This window comes from Papio anubis, chromosome 1, assembly GCF_008728515.1.
Source record: "Papio anubis isolate 15944 chromosome 1, Panubis1.0, whole genome shotgun sequence".
Lineage (NCBI taxonomy): Eukaryota > Metazoa > Chordata > Mammalia > Primates > Cercopithecidae > Papio > Papio anubis.
Window position 1 is genome coordinate 112026136 of NC_044976.1, and position 16784 is coordinate 112042919.

General features: G+C 36.9%; 1 protein-coding gene across 10 annotated transcripts in view; it reads right to left on the reverse strand.

The window, feature by feature from the left end:
- Positions 1 to 8047: 8047 nt before the first annotated feature.
- The window catches only part of PHTF1 (putative homeodomain transcription factor 1), a 61887-nt gene continuing 53150 nt past the window's right edge, over positions 8048 to 16784 (reverse strand). For 8 of the 10 annotated variants that reach the window (XM_009215687.2, XM_017945968.1, XM_009215681.2 and 5 more), the window contains 6 exons: positions 15745 to 15876; positions 15148 to 15234; positions 11901 to 12056; positions 10809 to 10904; positions 9106 to 9231; positions 8048 to 8578 (listed from right to left, as the gene is read on the reverse strand). In XM_009215687.2, the coding sequence (XP_009213951.1) occupies positions 8558 to 8578; positions 9106 to 9231; positions 10809 to 10904; positions 11901 to 12056; positions 15148 to 15234; positions 15745 to 15876 (618 nt within the window). In that variant the 3' untranslated portion in view covers positions 8048 to 8557. Of the gene's footprint in view, positions 8579 to 9105; positions 9232 to 10808; positions 10905 to 11134; positions 11345 to 11900; positions 12057 to 15147; positions 15235 to 15744; positions 15877 to 16784 lie in introns of those variants that run through there. The other 2 variants (XM_021927050.1, XM_009215696.2) reach the window with 2 other exon arrangements.

A 16784-nucleotide genomic window follows, 5' to 3' on the forward strand; every position in this document is an offset into this window, starting at 1 on the left:
CAGAATTATTGCACATTTGTGAAACTCACACTTCACTATTCAACATGGGTCCCCATAACTGCAGGGAGTAACAGATTACTAAACTAGCCAGTACATGAATAGATTAGGTTTAATGAATTAACTTGATATTCCCAAGTGACACACTGTATTTGGGAGAGAAGCTCATCTAGCCTATTATAAGTGCGTAGATATAAAATTTTTCAAACATAAATTTCATTAATTTGAAAGGTTATTTTTATATTGCATAGGTCCACTTGCCTCTAAATAAAATGAACCTAAAATAAAAACAAACTCATACTTTGTGAGACATCCTGATATTTAGAATTTTTCTACCTGTCTCTGAAAGTCAGAACCATACTCCAGTGAGGCAATTATTTGGTTATTTAACTTCTCAAAGTGTTTATATTATACACAGGTCATATTGTACATATTTAGAAAGTCTGTAGATCAGCGGTCCCCAACCTTTTTGGCACCAAAGAGTGATTTCATGGGAAGCAATTTTTCCACGGACCTGGGGGCAGGGGGAGGGGGTTCAGGGAGGGGATGGTTTCAGGATGATTCAAGTGCATTACATTTACTGTGCACTTTATTTCTATTATCATTTCATTGTAATATATAATGAAATAATTATACAACTCACCATAATGTAGAATCAGTGGTAGCCCCGAGCTTGTTTTCTTGCAACTAGACGTCCCATCTGGAAGTGACGGGAGACAGTGACAGATCATCAGGCATTAGATTCTCATAAGGAACACGCAGCCTAGATCCTCACATGCACAGTCCACAATAGGGTTTGCGCTCCTCTAAGAATCCAATGCTGCTGCTGATCTGACAGAGATGGAGCTCAGGTAGTAATGCAAGCAGTGTGAGCAGCTGTAAATATAGATGAAGCTTCACTCTCCCCTGCAGCTTACCTCCTGCTGTTTGGCCAGTGGGGGGTGTGGGTGGCTGGGGACCCCTGCTGCATATTATACACCCAACTTTCAGAGAGAGAATTTTTCCCAACTGCAGATTATAAAATTAAGTCAACAGGTATTTTTCTTACCCTTCTATGGTTATTACTATTCCAACTAAATGTGTGAATGGCCTAATCTAATTGTTTTTACATCTTGGTTTAATTTCTCAGTAACAAGTAATTAACACCAAAATCTCATTTCTTTTTTGAAATCAAAACAAAAGACCAAGTTCCTAGAAATTACTATACAGGGATAAATGAAGCACTGAAGGTGGGAGAACCATGAAATTACAGTCAATTCTTGGACAACACGGGTTTGAACAGTGTGGGTCCACTTATATACAGGTTTTTTTTCTGTAAGTATATTGGAAAATTTTTTTGAGATTTATGACAATTTGAAAAAAGAAACCATGTAGCCTAGAAATACAGAAAAATTAAAATGGTATGTAGATACTAGCCTATTTTATCATTTACTATAAAATACACACAAATCTATTATAAGAAGTTAAAATTTATAAAAACATACAAACACAAACTGTACATGGCACCATTCACAGTTGAGAGAAATGTAAACAAAGATACAGTATTAAATCATAACTGCATAAAATTAACTGTAGTACATGCTGAGCTACTATAATTATTTTGTAGTTACCTCCTGTTGCTATTGTGGTGAACTCAAGTGTCGAAAGGTCTGTTTAAAACACCATGTGATGCTAACCATCTCTGTGTGGGCAGTTCATCTCTTCATAAACTGTGGATCACAGTAAAAAGTGATCCCTTGCGGTTCCTGCATATTTTTCGTGATTAGTGCAATACTGTAAACCTTGAGGACATAAAAACTGCAAGACCCATATGAAGTACCACCAGTGATAGAAGTGCTCCCAAGAAGCACAGAGGAGTCACGACATTAGAAGAAAAAGTTGAATTGCTTACATACCATAGACTGGGGTCTGTGGTTGCCCACCATTTCAAGATAAATGAGTTCAGCATAAGGACCATTGTAAAAAAAGAAAAAAAGAAAGAAGGAAAGAGAAAGGAAAGCAAAAAGAAAAGAAAACTCATGAAGCTTTTGCTGCAGTTATGCCACCAGGCATGAAAACCTTACACTTTTTGTGAAATAGCTTTTTAACTTGCACTTAAAATGCAGCTTCATGTGAGTACAGGAGTGCTCTAAGGCAGATCTATAGATTCCAATGTGATTCAAGAAAAAGCAAAGTCATATGACAATTTAAAGCAAAAGGAAAGTAGCTTTGCTAAGAAGCAGCAGACAAGTTCACAGATGCCATTCAGAAGATAAATGAGAAGAAAAGAAATCTGCCTTAACAGGTTTTTAATGCAGTAGAAAGTGCCTATTCTGGGAAACAATGCCACAAAGGAAATTTATTAGAAAGAGAAGCAAGCACCATGATTTAGGCAGGAAAGGGTAAGCTAACACTGTGCAAATGCTGTTGTGTTTGCAATCAGGACTACACATATCTGTAAAGCTGCTAACCCCCGAGCCTTGAAGAAAAAATAAAAATAAAAATAAAAAACACCAGCTGCCAGTCTTTTGGTTGTATACCAAGAAGTCCTAGACAGTAAGAACCCTTTTTCTGGATTGGTTCTGTCAATGCTTTGTCCCTAAAGTCAGGAAGTACCTTGCTAGTAAGACACTACCTTTTAAAGTTCTTTTGATACTGGAGAATGCCCCTGACCACCTAAAACCCCATAAATTCAACACCAAGGCAATGAAATGGTCTCTGTGCTCCCAAACACAACATCTTTAATTCAGGAATAAGGGGGTCATAAGGACTTTTTAGATCTATTACACACAGTACTCTGGAAAGGACTGTCAATGCTGTGAAAGAGAAGCCCAAGAGAGAACATTATGCAAGTCTGGAAGGAATGATTATGCCATGTCACTGAAGATGCCATCATCAAGCCCAAACACTAAATTCTGGCTGGAGAAAACTATGCAGATATTGTCATAACTTCATAAGATGTACAAAAGAGTCAGTCAAGGAAGTCATGAAAGAGATTGTGGATGTGGCAAAAAGGTGGGGTGTGAAGGGTTTCAAGAGAAATTCAAGAGCTAATAAACACCACACCACAGGAATTAACAGATGACTTGTTGATGGAGATGAGTGATTCCAAAGCAGTGCAAGATGATAAGGAAGAAAACTTAGAAGCAATGCCAAAGAACAAGCTGATGTAAGACAATCTGGCAGAAGGGTTCCAATTATTCAAGGCTGCTTTTGACTTCTTTTACAACATGGACTCTTCTATGATATGGACACTGAAACTAAAGCAAACAGTAGAAGGATTGGTACCATATAGAAACATTTTTAGAGAAATGAAAAAAGCAAAAAGTCAGACAGATTAAAATGTATTTCTGTGGATTTAGACCAAGTGTGACTGCCTCTTGTGCATCCCCTTCCACCTCTGCCGCCCCGAGTCAGCAAGACCAACCCCTCCACCTCCTCCTCAGTCTACTCAATGTGAAGATGACAAAGAGGAAGACTTTCATGATGATCCACTTCTACTTAGTGAAGAGGAAATACGTTTTCTCTTTCTTAGGATTTTCTTTATAACATTTACCTTTTTTCTAGCTCACTTTAAGAATACAGTATATAATACAAATAACATACAAAATGTGTTGATTGTTTGTGTTACTGGCAAGACTCCCAGTCGACTGTAGGCTATTAAGTTTTGGGGGCATCAAAGTTATACATGAATTTTCGACAGGACAGGAGGATGATGCCCCTAACCCCTGCATTGTTCAAGAATCAAATGTACAACCCTCTATCCTAACAGAAAAAAAACGACATGAATGGTAAATTACTTGAGGTCTATTCTTCATTCAACACATTTTTATTGAACACCTATTATATGTTCTGGGGACAAGAAAAAGTCTCTGCCTTCAAGGGACTTACACTCTAGTGGGAAAGGAGACAGACAGTCAAAAAATAAACACGATAAAATTGTGGTAAGTGCCATGAAGGAAATTAACAAGGCGGTATAACTGATAACGGATAAAATGGGTAACTACTTTAATTAGGGTCATGAGAGAAGGCCCTCTAAGGAACTGACAGCTGACAGCTGAGAGATAAGCAGCAGCCAGCCAGAGATGAACCTAAGAAAATACAGTCCAGGCAGATGAAACAAGCTTGCACAAGCCTGATATGAGAAAGAATAATAGAAGAGCAGAATAATAGAATAATTGGACTAATAGAAGAGCAGAGGGAGGTCAGTGTGGTGGTGAGGTAAAGGAGTGAGACTGTAAAGGAGGTAAAGCTGGAAAGCAAGGCAAGCATGATAATGAAGGGCCTTGGAGGCCACCAAAGAGAAAGCCAGGAAAGGTTTAAGTAGGAACAATGTTAGTTTCCAAATTTTGAAGCTCATTCATGTGGCTATGAAAAACCAACTGTAGGAGACAAGAATGGAAACAGACCAGTGGGTCACACAGTAGTCCAGGTGAGAGTGAAGGAGGCTTAACCTAGTAGCTGTGGAAATGCAGAACTGGCATGACATAGTAGTAGATTAGATATGGAGCTTTCGGCCTGAGCAACTGGAGAAACTCACTTACTAAGGTAATGAAGAGTTGTTTTACTCTTCAAATTTCAAACAACTGAAAAACAATTTTAAAAATACAAAAAAATGGATTTTAGATATTAGACACCAGGCAGCACAGGATAGTAGAATTAAACAAGGTGAGTCCCATAACCGCTCCAAGATTATTTCATTCAAGCAGTTTTACAAGGAGGCAGTTTCTAGGCTGTGGTGCAAAAAGGGAGAACCCAAAAAGAACCAAGTAGTCTTGCTGAGTTGAGGAGACAGAATTGAGAATTTGGAGAAGGCCTGGGGTCTAGAATTTATAAGTAGGAGTACCAGAGAGAATGCAGCTGCACAGAGAAGGGAGGGTTCCAGAGACATGCAGAGGGCTCCTTTCAAGTCTTTAGCTGAATATTGATCAGCACAAGCATATGAGGGAATACCCAAGAACAAGTTAAGAACCTCCAAGAAGCAGGCAGAAAAATTCCAGAAATTCACACAAGTCTGGGAATAGTTCACGCTACTACAGCCAAAGAAAAAACCTCATAATGAACAGAGCATCAGGTAGAGTACTCAGAAGGATATTGCTTCAGTGAACGGAGAAAAACTAAAGGCTGCTCTTGCCCACCTAACAAAGCTTAAAAGCAAGCCTTGAAATAATCAGACTATTTCCAATAACTTTACAGTGTTCCAAAACAAAGTCTCAAGAATATTTAAAAGACTACCAAGAAGAATACATACATACACACAAACACCAACAGTATAAAATTCATAGCCAATAAAAAATTACCAGGCATGCAAAACAGCAGGAAAATGACCCAAAATGGGGGGGGGGGGGGGGAAGTGACACAATAACTGTTTTAATATCCTTATATACTATTCCTATTATAAATGTATTATGTTACATGAGGTAGAGAAAAGAATACTCATGTTAAAGAGAGACATGGAAGATATAAAAAAGACCAAAATCAAACTTCTAGAGATGAAAAATGCATAGGATGGGATTAATAGCAAATCAGTGCAAAAAAGCAAACTTGAAGGCACAGCAAACGAAATCATCCAAAATTAAAACAAACATAAGGCTGGACAAACATATAAAGCATCAGTGAGTTGAGGAACAACTTCCAGCAGTCTAATATACATGTAAATTTGAGTCCCAGAAGGAAGTAGGTAAGAGTAGACTATAGAAAATTTATTTTAAGGAATAGCAAAAATGTTTCCAAATTTTATATGAAAATAGAAAACTCTATATAAATATGAAAATTACAAAACCAAAGATCCAATAAGTTCAACAAACCCCAAGCACAGAACACATGAAGAAAACTAAACCAATGTACACTATAATTGAATTGCACAAATTCAATGGTAAAGATAAAAATCTTAAAAGTAGCCAGAGTTAAAAAAAAAAAAAAAAAAAGACACTTACAGAGGAGCAAAGATTAGAGTGACTGTAGACTTCTTGTCAGAAACAATGCAACCCAGGAGGTAACAGCACAACCACATCTTTAAACCTAGAATTTTATACCCAGCAAAAGTATCTTTCAAATATGAAGATTCAAAATCTTTCTCAATAGGGTAGGCCTATACACCTTGCTAAAAGAATTTTGGATTTTCATCTTCATAGTGCTAGTAAGCTACTAATGGATTCTAAATGACGAAACTTACATTTCAGGAAAGACATATTACACTTTTGAGATGAGTGGGTTAGGCATGGGGGAAAGAGGAGTCAAGCATACATAAGAGCAGAGATAGCAGAAACTTGTTCAAAAAACCAAGGATGCTGACTTAAGAGCAATGGCAGTGGGGAGGAAGAAAAAGTGGACTGATCAGAAAGATACCTAGAAGATAATTATTCAAAGACTTGGTGATTGATTGGATGTGAGGTATGAGGAAGAAAAACGAGTCAAGAATCATTCCTAAGTTACTGATATGATTAACTATACTTACATATAATTTTACCCATCTGAAAAATAATTTAAACCAATATACACCATCAAAACCACAACTGAAGCAATCCACACAAGTGAATTAATATACTCTAAACACTGCTTTTAAACTAAGAATTCACTGTGTAAAAGTTGTACATAAAAATAGAACAGCATTTTTGTAGAAGAAAAAGATGAAGGCATCAGTTTTCATTTGAAATCTGCAGTGAGCTCAATTTTGGATTTGAGATTACTGCTACTGTTCCCTATGGAAATAGTAAAAGCATGGTTTCTATGAGCCATCTGTTGAGATGCTGAAGTGCTTCTACAGAACACTTCCTTCTAAAGGTAGATCACTACAATGGAGTTTTACCATTTAAAAAATTATAACTCATGTATAAAAGGTTGCATATTTTTGGTAATCAACTTCTAGTTTGGCAACCTTGCTTTCTATGTTTCTATCTTCACAGGAATTATCAGTGAGATTTTTTTTAAAGGACTTTAAATAGTAACATATTTATTGTAGATTTGCTAAGTATTAAATACTTTACACTGTGCAAGTACCTTACATGATAACCTCATTTAATCTTAACAACCCTATTATGTAGTTATTATCCCCACTTGTAGTTATTATTCCCATAAATGGGTTAAGAAGTGAGGAAATTAATATACAAAGAGCTAATAAGTGGCAGGGCCAAAGATTTGAACTCAGAAAAGTCTGACCTCAATCCCTGGACTCTTCAGAAATCCACCTCTAAAACTCACAAATCTTCCTGCTTATTAGAAAATATGCAACTGATACTCTGATTTTGAATGAATACATGCTTTACATGTAATAACCAAGTTTCTAAATTATGTTTATTTAAAAGTTCACAAAACCTTATCATTAAAATGTTCAAGCTTTCAATTTGCCTCAAGAGATTCTTCAAAATTAGCCAGGTGTGGTGGTGGGCACCTGTAATCCCAGCTACTCAGGAGGCTAAGGCAGGAGAATCACTTGAACCCAGGAGGTGGAAGTTGCAGTGAGCCAAAATGGTGGCACTGCACTCCAGCCTGGGCAACACAGCGAAATTCTGTCTCAAAAAAAGGAAAAAAAAAAAAGAGATTCTTCAAAGCAGGTAACTTAATGAGCAAGAATTATAAGTAGACTATTAGAGTTTCATTAACATATGTATATGCATGTGTATAAGAGGATGCTGCATTACAGAATCTATATCATCAGAGGCATGGCATGGACGACTATAGACACTGAGGACCTGAAAATGTACTGAGGGTTTAATACATTAAGTTGCACAACAGATAAACTATCAATGATGCTTGTGATAGGACACATAACACTGTGTTAGGAACCACAACTCAGATGATCTATATGGAAACCATGCTTCCATGACTTCCACATAGAACATGGAAACCATGTTGTATGATGGAAATGGATGAGTAGGCATATACTTAAATTTTTCATGCTGAATTACATGGCATATTGTGTGCATGCATCGTTCACCAACAACTATACAGTTATTAGGATTAACTCAAAATTGTAAACTAACAAAACATTTATCCACAGTTCAACAGAAACTCAAGAGTTTAAAAGTTATTTTTCTTCCTTCAACAACAAAGAAAACCTAGAAACTGAAAGTCTCCAGTAAAGTTATTTTATTTGGATTTAACCTAAAATAGTTTGATCTCTCTTTGATAGAGAAATGAAATCTCCAATTCTATAGACTATAATGTAAAAATATTGAATTTGCATATTTCCAATAAAAGACATTTGCTTCATGCTTTGGGCATCTACCATAGTTGCCCAAAAGACTATGGCCAGTAAACGTAACTGTCACAGTACAGAAGTGCACATAATAAATTTACTAACTTACAAAATTGTCCTTGTGTTACCAAAACACACAGTGTCTTTAGTCGGCTGACTATTCGTGTTGTTTGAAAAGCATGAAGATACAGGTTTTTAGCATGCACGCCCAGTTGGAAAAGGACTTGTTCCTCTGGAAACACCATTCATTCGCTTTGGCAGAGCTGAGAGCACCTGTGCATGTGAACAAGCAGGTGGGTATCTCACTGGTTTCTGCAGTCATCTCTTTCCTTGATAGGTAAATTTTGATACCGGTCAGGGGAGAGTCCAGGCATTTAACTCAGCTTATGATTTAATTTTCCACAACTAAGAAAACAAAATCACCAAAATAAGTTAGTTCTAGGAAAACCAGGTGGGATTTATAGGTACACTTACATGACTATAAACAAAGAATCCTTTATAAAAGAAGAAAAGGTATCAAGTCTGGCAATAGCAACCATAGAACATCATAGAGAAAAAACATTTAAAACTTCCAGGATCAAAAATAATACAATGCAGTTCATGAACTGGTTTTCATTCATTCTACCTCTGTACATTTCCCAGGATAAGAGTAAGACCATTACCCAGCTCAGGCTATTAAACTGATGTGAAATTCAAACTTGATTTTTTTGTTCCATTCAAGAGCACTGTCTGTTATACTTGTGTAAAATGAGAACACCAAAGCTTTGAAAGAAAAGCCTGTGGACCACCAATCAAAATGCCTATTTCTTTACCTCAAGAGTTATTTCCATGCTAGAAACACTCACACACACACACACACGTGTGAAGAACACAGATTTCTGTACATAGTAATTTTTAAGACTAAGATGCTACAGAGTGGTGGGGATACTTACTCTTATATTAAATCCTAGAAGATCACTTATAACACCTGAGACAGCAGAAAGGATAACTACTCTTGTGATATTGTAGATTAAGGGATTCATTGTCAGTCCATAGAGTCTAAACGGTGTGTCCAGCTCCTACAAAAAACATCAAAGAATTGAAATGAGACACATGTTTTCTCATAGCTACTCAGTGACTTCTTGCTGTGTTTTGTCTTGGGTATAGATGAATGCTTAAGGCTGCCTTTCCTTAATATTCAAAGAGCTACCTTCAAAACATCCATAACGCGTTCTCACCTACTTTTCTACTAACTAAGATTTTTTTTTAGGTGGATTTGGGCAATATGTCATTTGTGGTTTAAAATATATAAAATAGGCCGGGCGCGGTGGCTCAAGCCTGTAATCCCAGCACTTTGGGAGGCCGAGGCGGGTGGATCACGAGGTCAGGAGATCGAGACCATCCTGGCTAACATGGTGAAACCCCGTCTCTACTAAAAATACAAAAAACTAGCCGGGCGAGGTGGCGGGCGCCTGTAGTCCCAGCTACTCGGAGGCTGAGGCGGGAGAATGGCGTGAACCCGGGAGGTGGAGCTTGCAGTGAGCCGAGATCGCGCCACTGCACTCCAGCCTGGGCGACAGAGCGAGACTCTGTCTCAAAAAAAAAATAAAATAAAATAAAATAAAATATATAAAATATGACAGACATCAGCAATCATCAGAACCTGGGTAACAAAATTGGAAATTTTTTCATCGTAGTTATTAACCCAAAATCATCAGGTCAGCATTTTGAATCTACACAGCCTAGTATCTATCTCTTACTGGGTTGTGAGAAGTAAAACATTAATTAATTTATTTAAAACAGGCTAACTCACTTTATTTTTCTGGTATAAAACCAGCACGTGGTGGCCACAGCTAGAGCCTGGGTCCTCTACATGGAGACTCTGGTATGGGTCTCTAGGCCATAGTCAGTGAATTCCAGATAGGGAGACTTGGTGAACATGTCTCTTTCCAGAGGTTGGGGCTGAAATAGCTGTACGTATTGGAGATGGCATCAAAGGTGCCCTTGGCAAAATTGGTCAGGGTAGCAGCGCAGTCCCCAAAGTGCAGCAATGGTGGGTATCCACCATCAGCAGCAGGTTCTTGGGCACAGGAGCTAAGACGCTACCAATGCCTCTGGAGGCAGGGATGAGGCCACCAGGACAGAGATGCAGGCTGCCAGTCACCTTGCAAGGGCAGTGTGAGTATGGGGCTTGCTAATCTTGTTTCCCCAGTAGCCTCCTCACACAGGGAGGATAAAGAGCTTGACCATGATTATAGCCCCATGGAGGGTGCTGGCTACCTACGTGGAGCACTAACACCCAGAACAACATAGCCACTGTAGTCCTCGATGGTGACAAATGCCTTGAACCTGGTCCTTGATGCACAGGGAGAAGAGGCGTATCTCCTCCAGGGGCTTGATCTTCATGTCCTTGACCAGATGGCCCAACTTGGTGATGGGAAGCCACTCTTTGTTCTTAACCTTGCCTCCAGGAGCTCTGTGACCTCAGCTCTGGTCCTAACCACCACTGTGACCCCTACCCCTGATGCCACTGTGGAAGAGTCCACTTCCAGGACTCCTCCCAACCCAAGGTATCATCTGCCATTTAATGTTTTCTCAGAGAAGAGACTGATTTAACTTAAATGATAGTAAAAGTGTATCACAGCCTATGACTTACTTTCAACAACTTGGTGGACAGCTTTAATACATTGTTTACTAGAGTAAGCTGTTCTTTCTTATTTGGCTTTTTTTCCATCTTAAGATATAAATTAATCTAAGGGAAGGAATAGAAATTAAGGTAAATTTCTTAGGAAAAAAATATGTATACTGCATAAAATCTGGCATATTTCAAAGGTCATGTTTTCAAGTAAAATAAATTTTGAAATTCCAGTAACTATTGATACAGAGAACATATGTCACATACTCTAGCCCCCAGCCCTGATCAGTCTCACTCTGGCAAAGAAAAAATACTTAGTGATGAAAAAATTATTAATGATGAAGCAATTTAAATATCAAAACAATGAAAAATTTTAATATTACTTGCAATATAACATAATTAGCACATAAGCACCTTGAGTTCAAAACCTATATCTTATTCATCTCACTATCCCCCTAGATAATCTAACATCCTCATTAAACATGGAAGAAGATAGCTCCTGTTACTTTACTAATTCCTTATATTTTGCCTTGTATGAAGAATTCTCCAGTATGATTCTAAGACAAAAAAAAAAGAATGATAAATGTTTTTATTCAAAGTTTATGGAAAAACTTGAAATTAAAAACAAAATTACAAAAAAAAACACTTTATACTACTCTGTATTTACAAGAGATATTTCTCAATCTTAGTATCTATTCACATACTGAAAACCAAGTATTTTCCAAACATTGAATAATGTATTCTATGTCTGATACAGAAGAATTCAAGAAGCTTATCATACATGCTAAATGACACGTACTCTAAAGATCTAATACTTGACATAGAGTATGAGATTAAAAGCCTGCTCCATTACCACCAATAAAAATCTCTCTATAGTGTACAAAGTCTTTTCAATCCATTAGATCTTAATTCTCATAATCCTGGGAGCAAGAGGAGATATTACATCCAGTTTATTAGGGATAAGCAACTACAGAGCAGCAAAGTGACTTTTGAGGTCCTTTAGCTAGAATGTGATAGCTAGACAGTGATTAAACCCTGAATCCTCTGCAGGGACCTTACAGTGTATTATGCTACCCCTAACCACTAAACCCAATTGACAGGACTGATCAATACCTGTTCTGTAAGTAATATCGAAACATTGCTGTATTTCTTATTGGTTTCAGACCCCAATGAGGCCAGACGCAATAAGAAAAGTAGTAAAGCTGTTTCCCAGATCAAAAACTCCCAGTTATAAGCATCATTCAGGAAAGTTTTGTGTCCTTGGAGAACCTATATAAAGGATCAAAAAAAGTTTAGTTTTTCATTTACCTTAAAATCATATCATTACTTTTACTCTGTCAATTTAAGAACATTTCCAAAAATCCAGTATTTTAATACTCAAAGCAGAAGAGCTTTAATACCCAAAGTATTACCTATTTATTTAATCATTATATATTTAAGTTTCCTAGATTTTCTCCTTTAGCAAGGGTCTAGAAGTAACAAAGAAGGAAAATACCACAAATAAAGTAAGACAAATGCATTTGCAACTACTTTAACTATCAGTGTGTCCACTCACAACGATATGGCAACCATTACTCAAAGTAATAACTTTGCATTATGTCAAGTGAGCTCCCTAAAACATGTGGCTCATCCCACTGGTATGACTAGAAAGTCCTAACGATCAGTTCTTTATTCTGTTTTAGGCTCCAAATAACAATAGCAGCAGGAACTATGCGTCAAATTTTCTGGTAAAAGGTTTTTGTTTTTGTTTTTAAATTTGTTGATTTAAAAGTAAAGAAATTTACTCAAACAAGCCCAAAGTAAGATGGAATTTACTGAAACACATACAGATAATGCTCACGGAAACCTTGTGAAAAACAGGAAGTCACCAAGCAGCTGCCCTCTGCATCTCGCTTCCCCCAGGGCTACGTAGGCTCCCATCTCCACTCCTCTTAGCCAGCTCCATTGCCTTACAAGACCTTTGTTTTCTGCCTCCCCACTGAGTTTGACTCATATTAGCTTTGGCTTGTCATGGCACCCTAGCAGCAGACTTCTCAAGATAAAATGTGGAAATCAGAAAGCAATAGAATCCTAAAAGTGCTGAAAGGAAATAACTGGCAACCTGGAATTCGATTCCTGATAAAAAAAAATATATATTCAAAAGTGAAAGTGATAAAATATATTTTCAAACAAGCAAAAACTGAGGGAATTCATCACCAGCAGACTGTCACTAAAATAAATACTAAAGGAGTTACTCAGGTAGGAGGAAAATAATCCCAGAGAGAAACACAGAAATTCAGGAAATAATAAAAAGCAATGGAAAAGGTAAATATGTGAGTAAATATAAATGATTAATTACACAAAACAATAATAATTACATCTTGTGGTTTTAAAATATATGTAAAATTAAGGTGAAGGACAATAATACAAAAGGTGAAAAAGTAAATGGGATGAACTGTTCTAAGGGCCTAGCATTATCAAGAGAGTGATAAATTAATCATTTTATTAGACAATAAAAAATTAAGCATGCATTGTAATCTCTTTACTACTTAAAACAATAGTAAAAGAATATATAACAAGTTAATAGGATTAAGTGGAATATTTAAAAATATTTGGTTAATAAAAAGATGGTAAGAGGAGTGAAAAAGGAAAATTAGCAGGTAGCAAAAGTAAGAACCAAATATATTTGTGGTTATAGTAATAACATTAAGTTTAAATGGGCTAGACACTCCAAATCTAAGACTGTGAGGATGGATTAAAAAACAAGCAAGCAACTGGGCACAGTGTCTCATGCCTATAATCCCAGCACTCTTGGAGGCAGAAGCAGGAGGATCCCTTGAAGTCAGGAGTTCAAGGCCAGCCTGGGGAACAAATCCAGACTCCACTTCTACAAAAAATTAAAAACTAACCAGGCTAGGTAGCATGTGCCTGTAGTCCCAGCTACCAAAAAAAAAAAAAAAAAAAAAAAAAAAAAGAAGAAGAAGAAGAATGAACAAACGAACACCAAGCAACCATAAGAGGACATGCTGATTATGAGAGACACAACTAAAATATAAGAACAAAAGAATAAAAACAGGTAGACAAAGATATAACACGTAGAAATGAATCAAGACAGCTGGTGCAACGAAATTAACATCAAATCAATAAGAAACATTACAAAGAGAGACATTTTGTAGGGTCATGAAAGGCCAAGCCTGACATTTTTCCAGATTAAAGGAGACTAGACACATGACAATTAAATGCAATATGTAATTCTGAATTGGATCCTGGACTCAGAAAAAAAAAAATAAATCACTATAAAGGACATAAAAGTCAATTGCCCAAAAAGATGGATAACAAAACTAAATCTGGTTGTACCCCGTTACACATAAAGCAAAAATCGACAGAAGAGGACACATAGACAAATCCACAATCAGACTTGAACACACCTCTACCAATGACTGACAGAATAAGCAGACCAAAAAATTCAGTAGGGATGTAGGTAATTTGATACATATAGGACACTGCTCTCAACAATGACAGAATATAAATCTTGTCAATGTGCTAATGGAAAATTTAATGAAACTGAATATATGCTGGATAATAAAGTAAACCTCTACATATTTAACAGGACTGAAAATATTCAGAGTATGCTTTGACCACAGTAGAATTACATTAAAATTCAATAAATGCAAAAGTATAAGATAAACCTGTAACTTCTTTTAATGCAGAAAGCACAGAAGTGCTTTACAAAAAGGAGACCCTATCAAAAGGATAAAGGAGGGGGTTTCTAGGGGCTCCCACTGGCCAAATTTGGGACAATGTAGGCATCAAAGCAAATATAGTAACAGATTTTTTTTTTTTTGTAGAGATGGGTCCTCATTATGTGGCCCAGGTTGGTCTTCAACTCCTGGCCTCACACAATCCTCCCACATTAGCCTCCCAAAGTGCTGGGATTACAGGTGTTAAGCTACTATGCCCAGCCTATAGTAACAGATTTTAACCCACTGTATAAAAATGAGAATACATGATTCCACAGTATAATAAATAAATGAATGAATAAATGAGAGGGAAAGAAATGAAAGATCTACCTTGGAGTGACAACTAATAAATACAGAAGGAATAATGTAGTTGGAAAATAAGTATTTTACAATCATACGATAGTTTTATATCAATTAATAATTACCAACTAAAATTAGACTGATCTTACAGTTTGAAAGGACTTCAAAATTACTTGTATTCCCATTTTGAAAAGTTAGAAAAATTACCAAATATCCAAAATAGTAAAAAATGTAGATGTACTAAAAATACATACTTAAAGACAGTGACCTAAGTCTAAAACAGAAAGCGAATCCTATATTAGAATTTTCATTTTTCCTTAAAGCAGATGTGAAACTTTTACCTGAGCACAACAAATGAAAGCAATCGAAAGTGTCAGTAGGAAGACTGAGGATACAACCACATCAACTGAACGCTGTGGCCCCCGTCTCTGTGGAGTGAGACACGTGTTAATGTTTTAGATTACTGGCAGACAGCAACCGCCCTCACATCATTAACACTCTGAATTGTACTACATTCGTGTGAAAATGTTTATAAGTTTCTGAGATAGGATTTTAACATATTCAGTACATAAAGTCATCAACTTTAAGTACTGAAATCCATGCATTTTCAAATTAAGGGTGACTGATTCATTAACATACTGGAATATTTCCCAAAAAAGCTGGAATATTTCCCAAAAAAGTCAGAAAAATATACACTATTTAATTATCACTTTGCCCCTAGGAAATTTAGATTTTCTTTTCCTTTTCTAAGCTCTTCTTTACCTACCCCTACCAGCTTTGCAGAGAGATGACATCCAACTTGCTGTCCAGCAAGTTTGTCGGCTGCTGATATGATCTGCCTGACACCCAGAACTACACTGTCTACTGAGTAACTGCTGCCAGGAGCTTCAGTGAGCATATTCTTGCATATACTCTATTGTTAATCAAATAAAACTCACCTTTAGATAGGAACGCAGTGATAACCATATTTTAATATTCTCCACTTTCTTAAGTCTGAAATGAGGTATTTCATATTTCCTAGCTTTCCTGGCAGAAGTAATATGGCTGAAGAGTTTTGCAAATAAAAATCTCTAGAAGAGGTTTAAAAAAAAATCACAGTGAAATGTATGTATGTGTCTGTGTATTCACATAATTGCCAATGATATTCGCAGAATACAAAAATGTTAAAAAGAATGAAGTTCTAATCAGTGATCACTAAGATGGGCAGTGAAAATTTTCATTAATAGCTCATTACCCTGTTGTTTCCAAAGCACATTACATAGTAATATACTTCTTCACAATGTGGTACACTCAACATTTGCAAGGAATATTCTTTGGAGACCCCCAAAGAATGGTTGGCATTTGTGGATCCACTACTTCACAAACTCAAATGTTTATACATCATTCTGCCTTATTCCCAAATTAAATTTCTATTCAAAATCACATTTCTGGGGCTGGGCATGGTGGCTCATGGCCTGTAATCCCAGCACTTAGGGAGGAAAGACAGGGGAATCAATTGAGCCCTGGAGTTCAAGACAAGCCTGGGCAACAAAGTAAGACCTCACCTCTACAAAAATACAAAAAATTAGTCGGGTGTGGTGGCGCAGGCCTATAGTCCCAGCTACTGGGGAGGCTGAGCTGGAAGGACTGCTTGATCCTCAGGAGGTCAAGGCTGGAGTGAGCCGTGATCACACCACTGCACTCCAACCTGGGCAACAGAGCGAGACCCTGTCTCAAAAAAATAAAATAAAATAAATCACACTTCTTCTGCATATCACCAATATTTTAAACCCTCCATCCATAATTTTTATCAAATTTCAATTCACGTATTTCTCACTTGGCCATTTTTCACAAAAACATTATCACATGTAGATAATTATTTTATTCTATGGATAAAAAACAAAAAAGGAACACTGAGGTACAGAAGCTAAGCAGTCGGCTAGGCTCACTCACTGGCTAAGCCACTTATTCTACACGTGGGGCCTGGCAAAATTTCAGA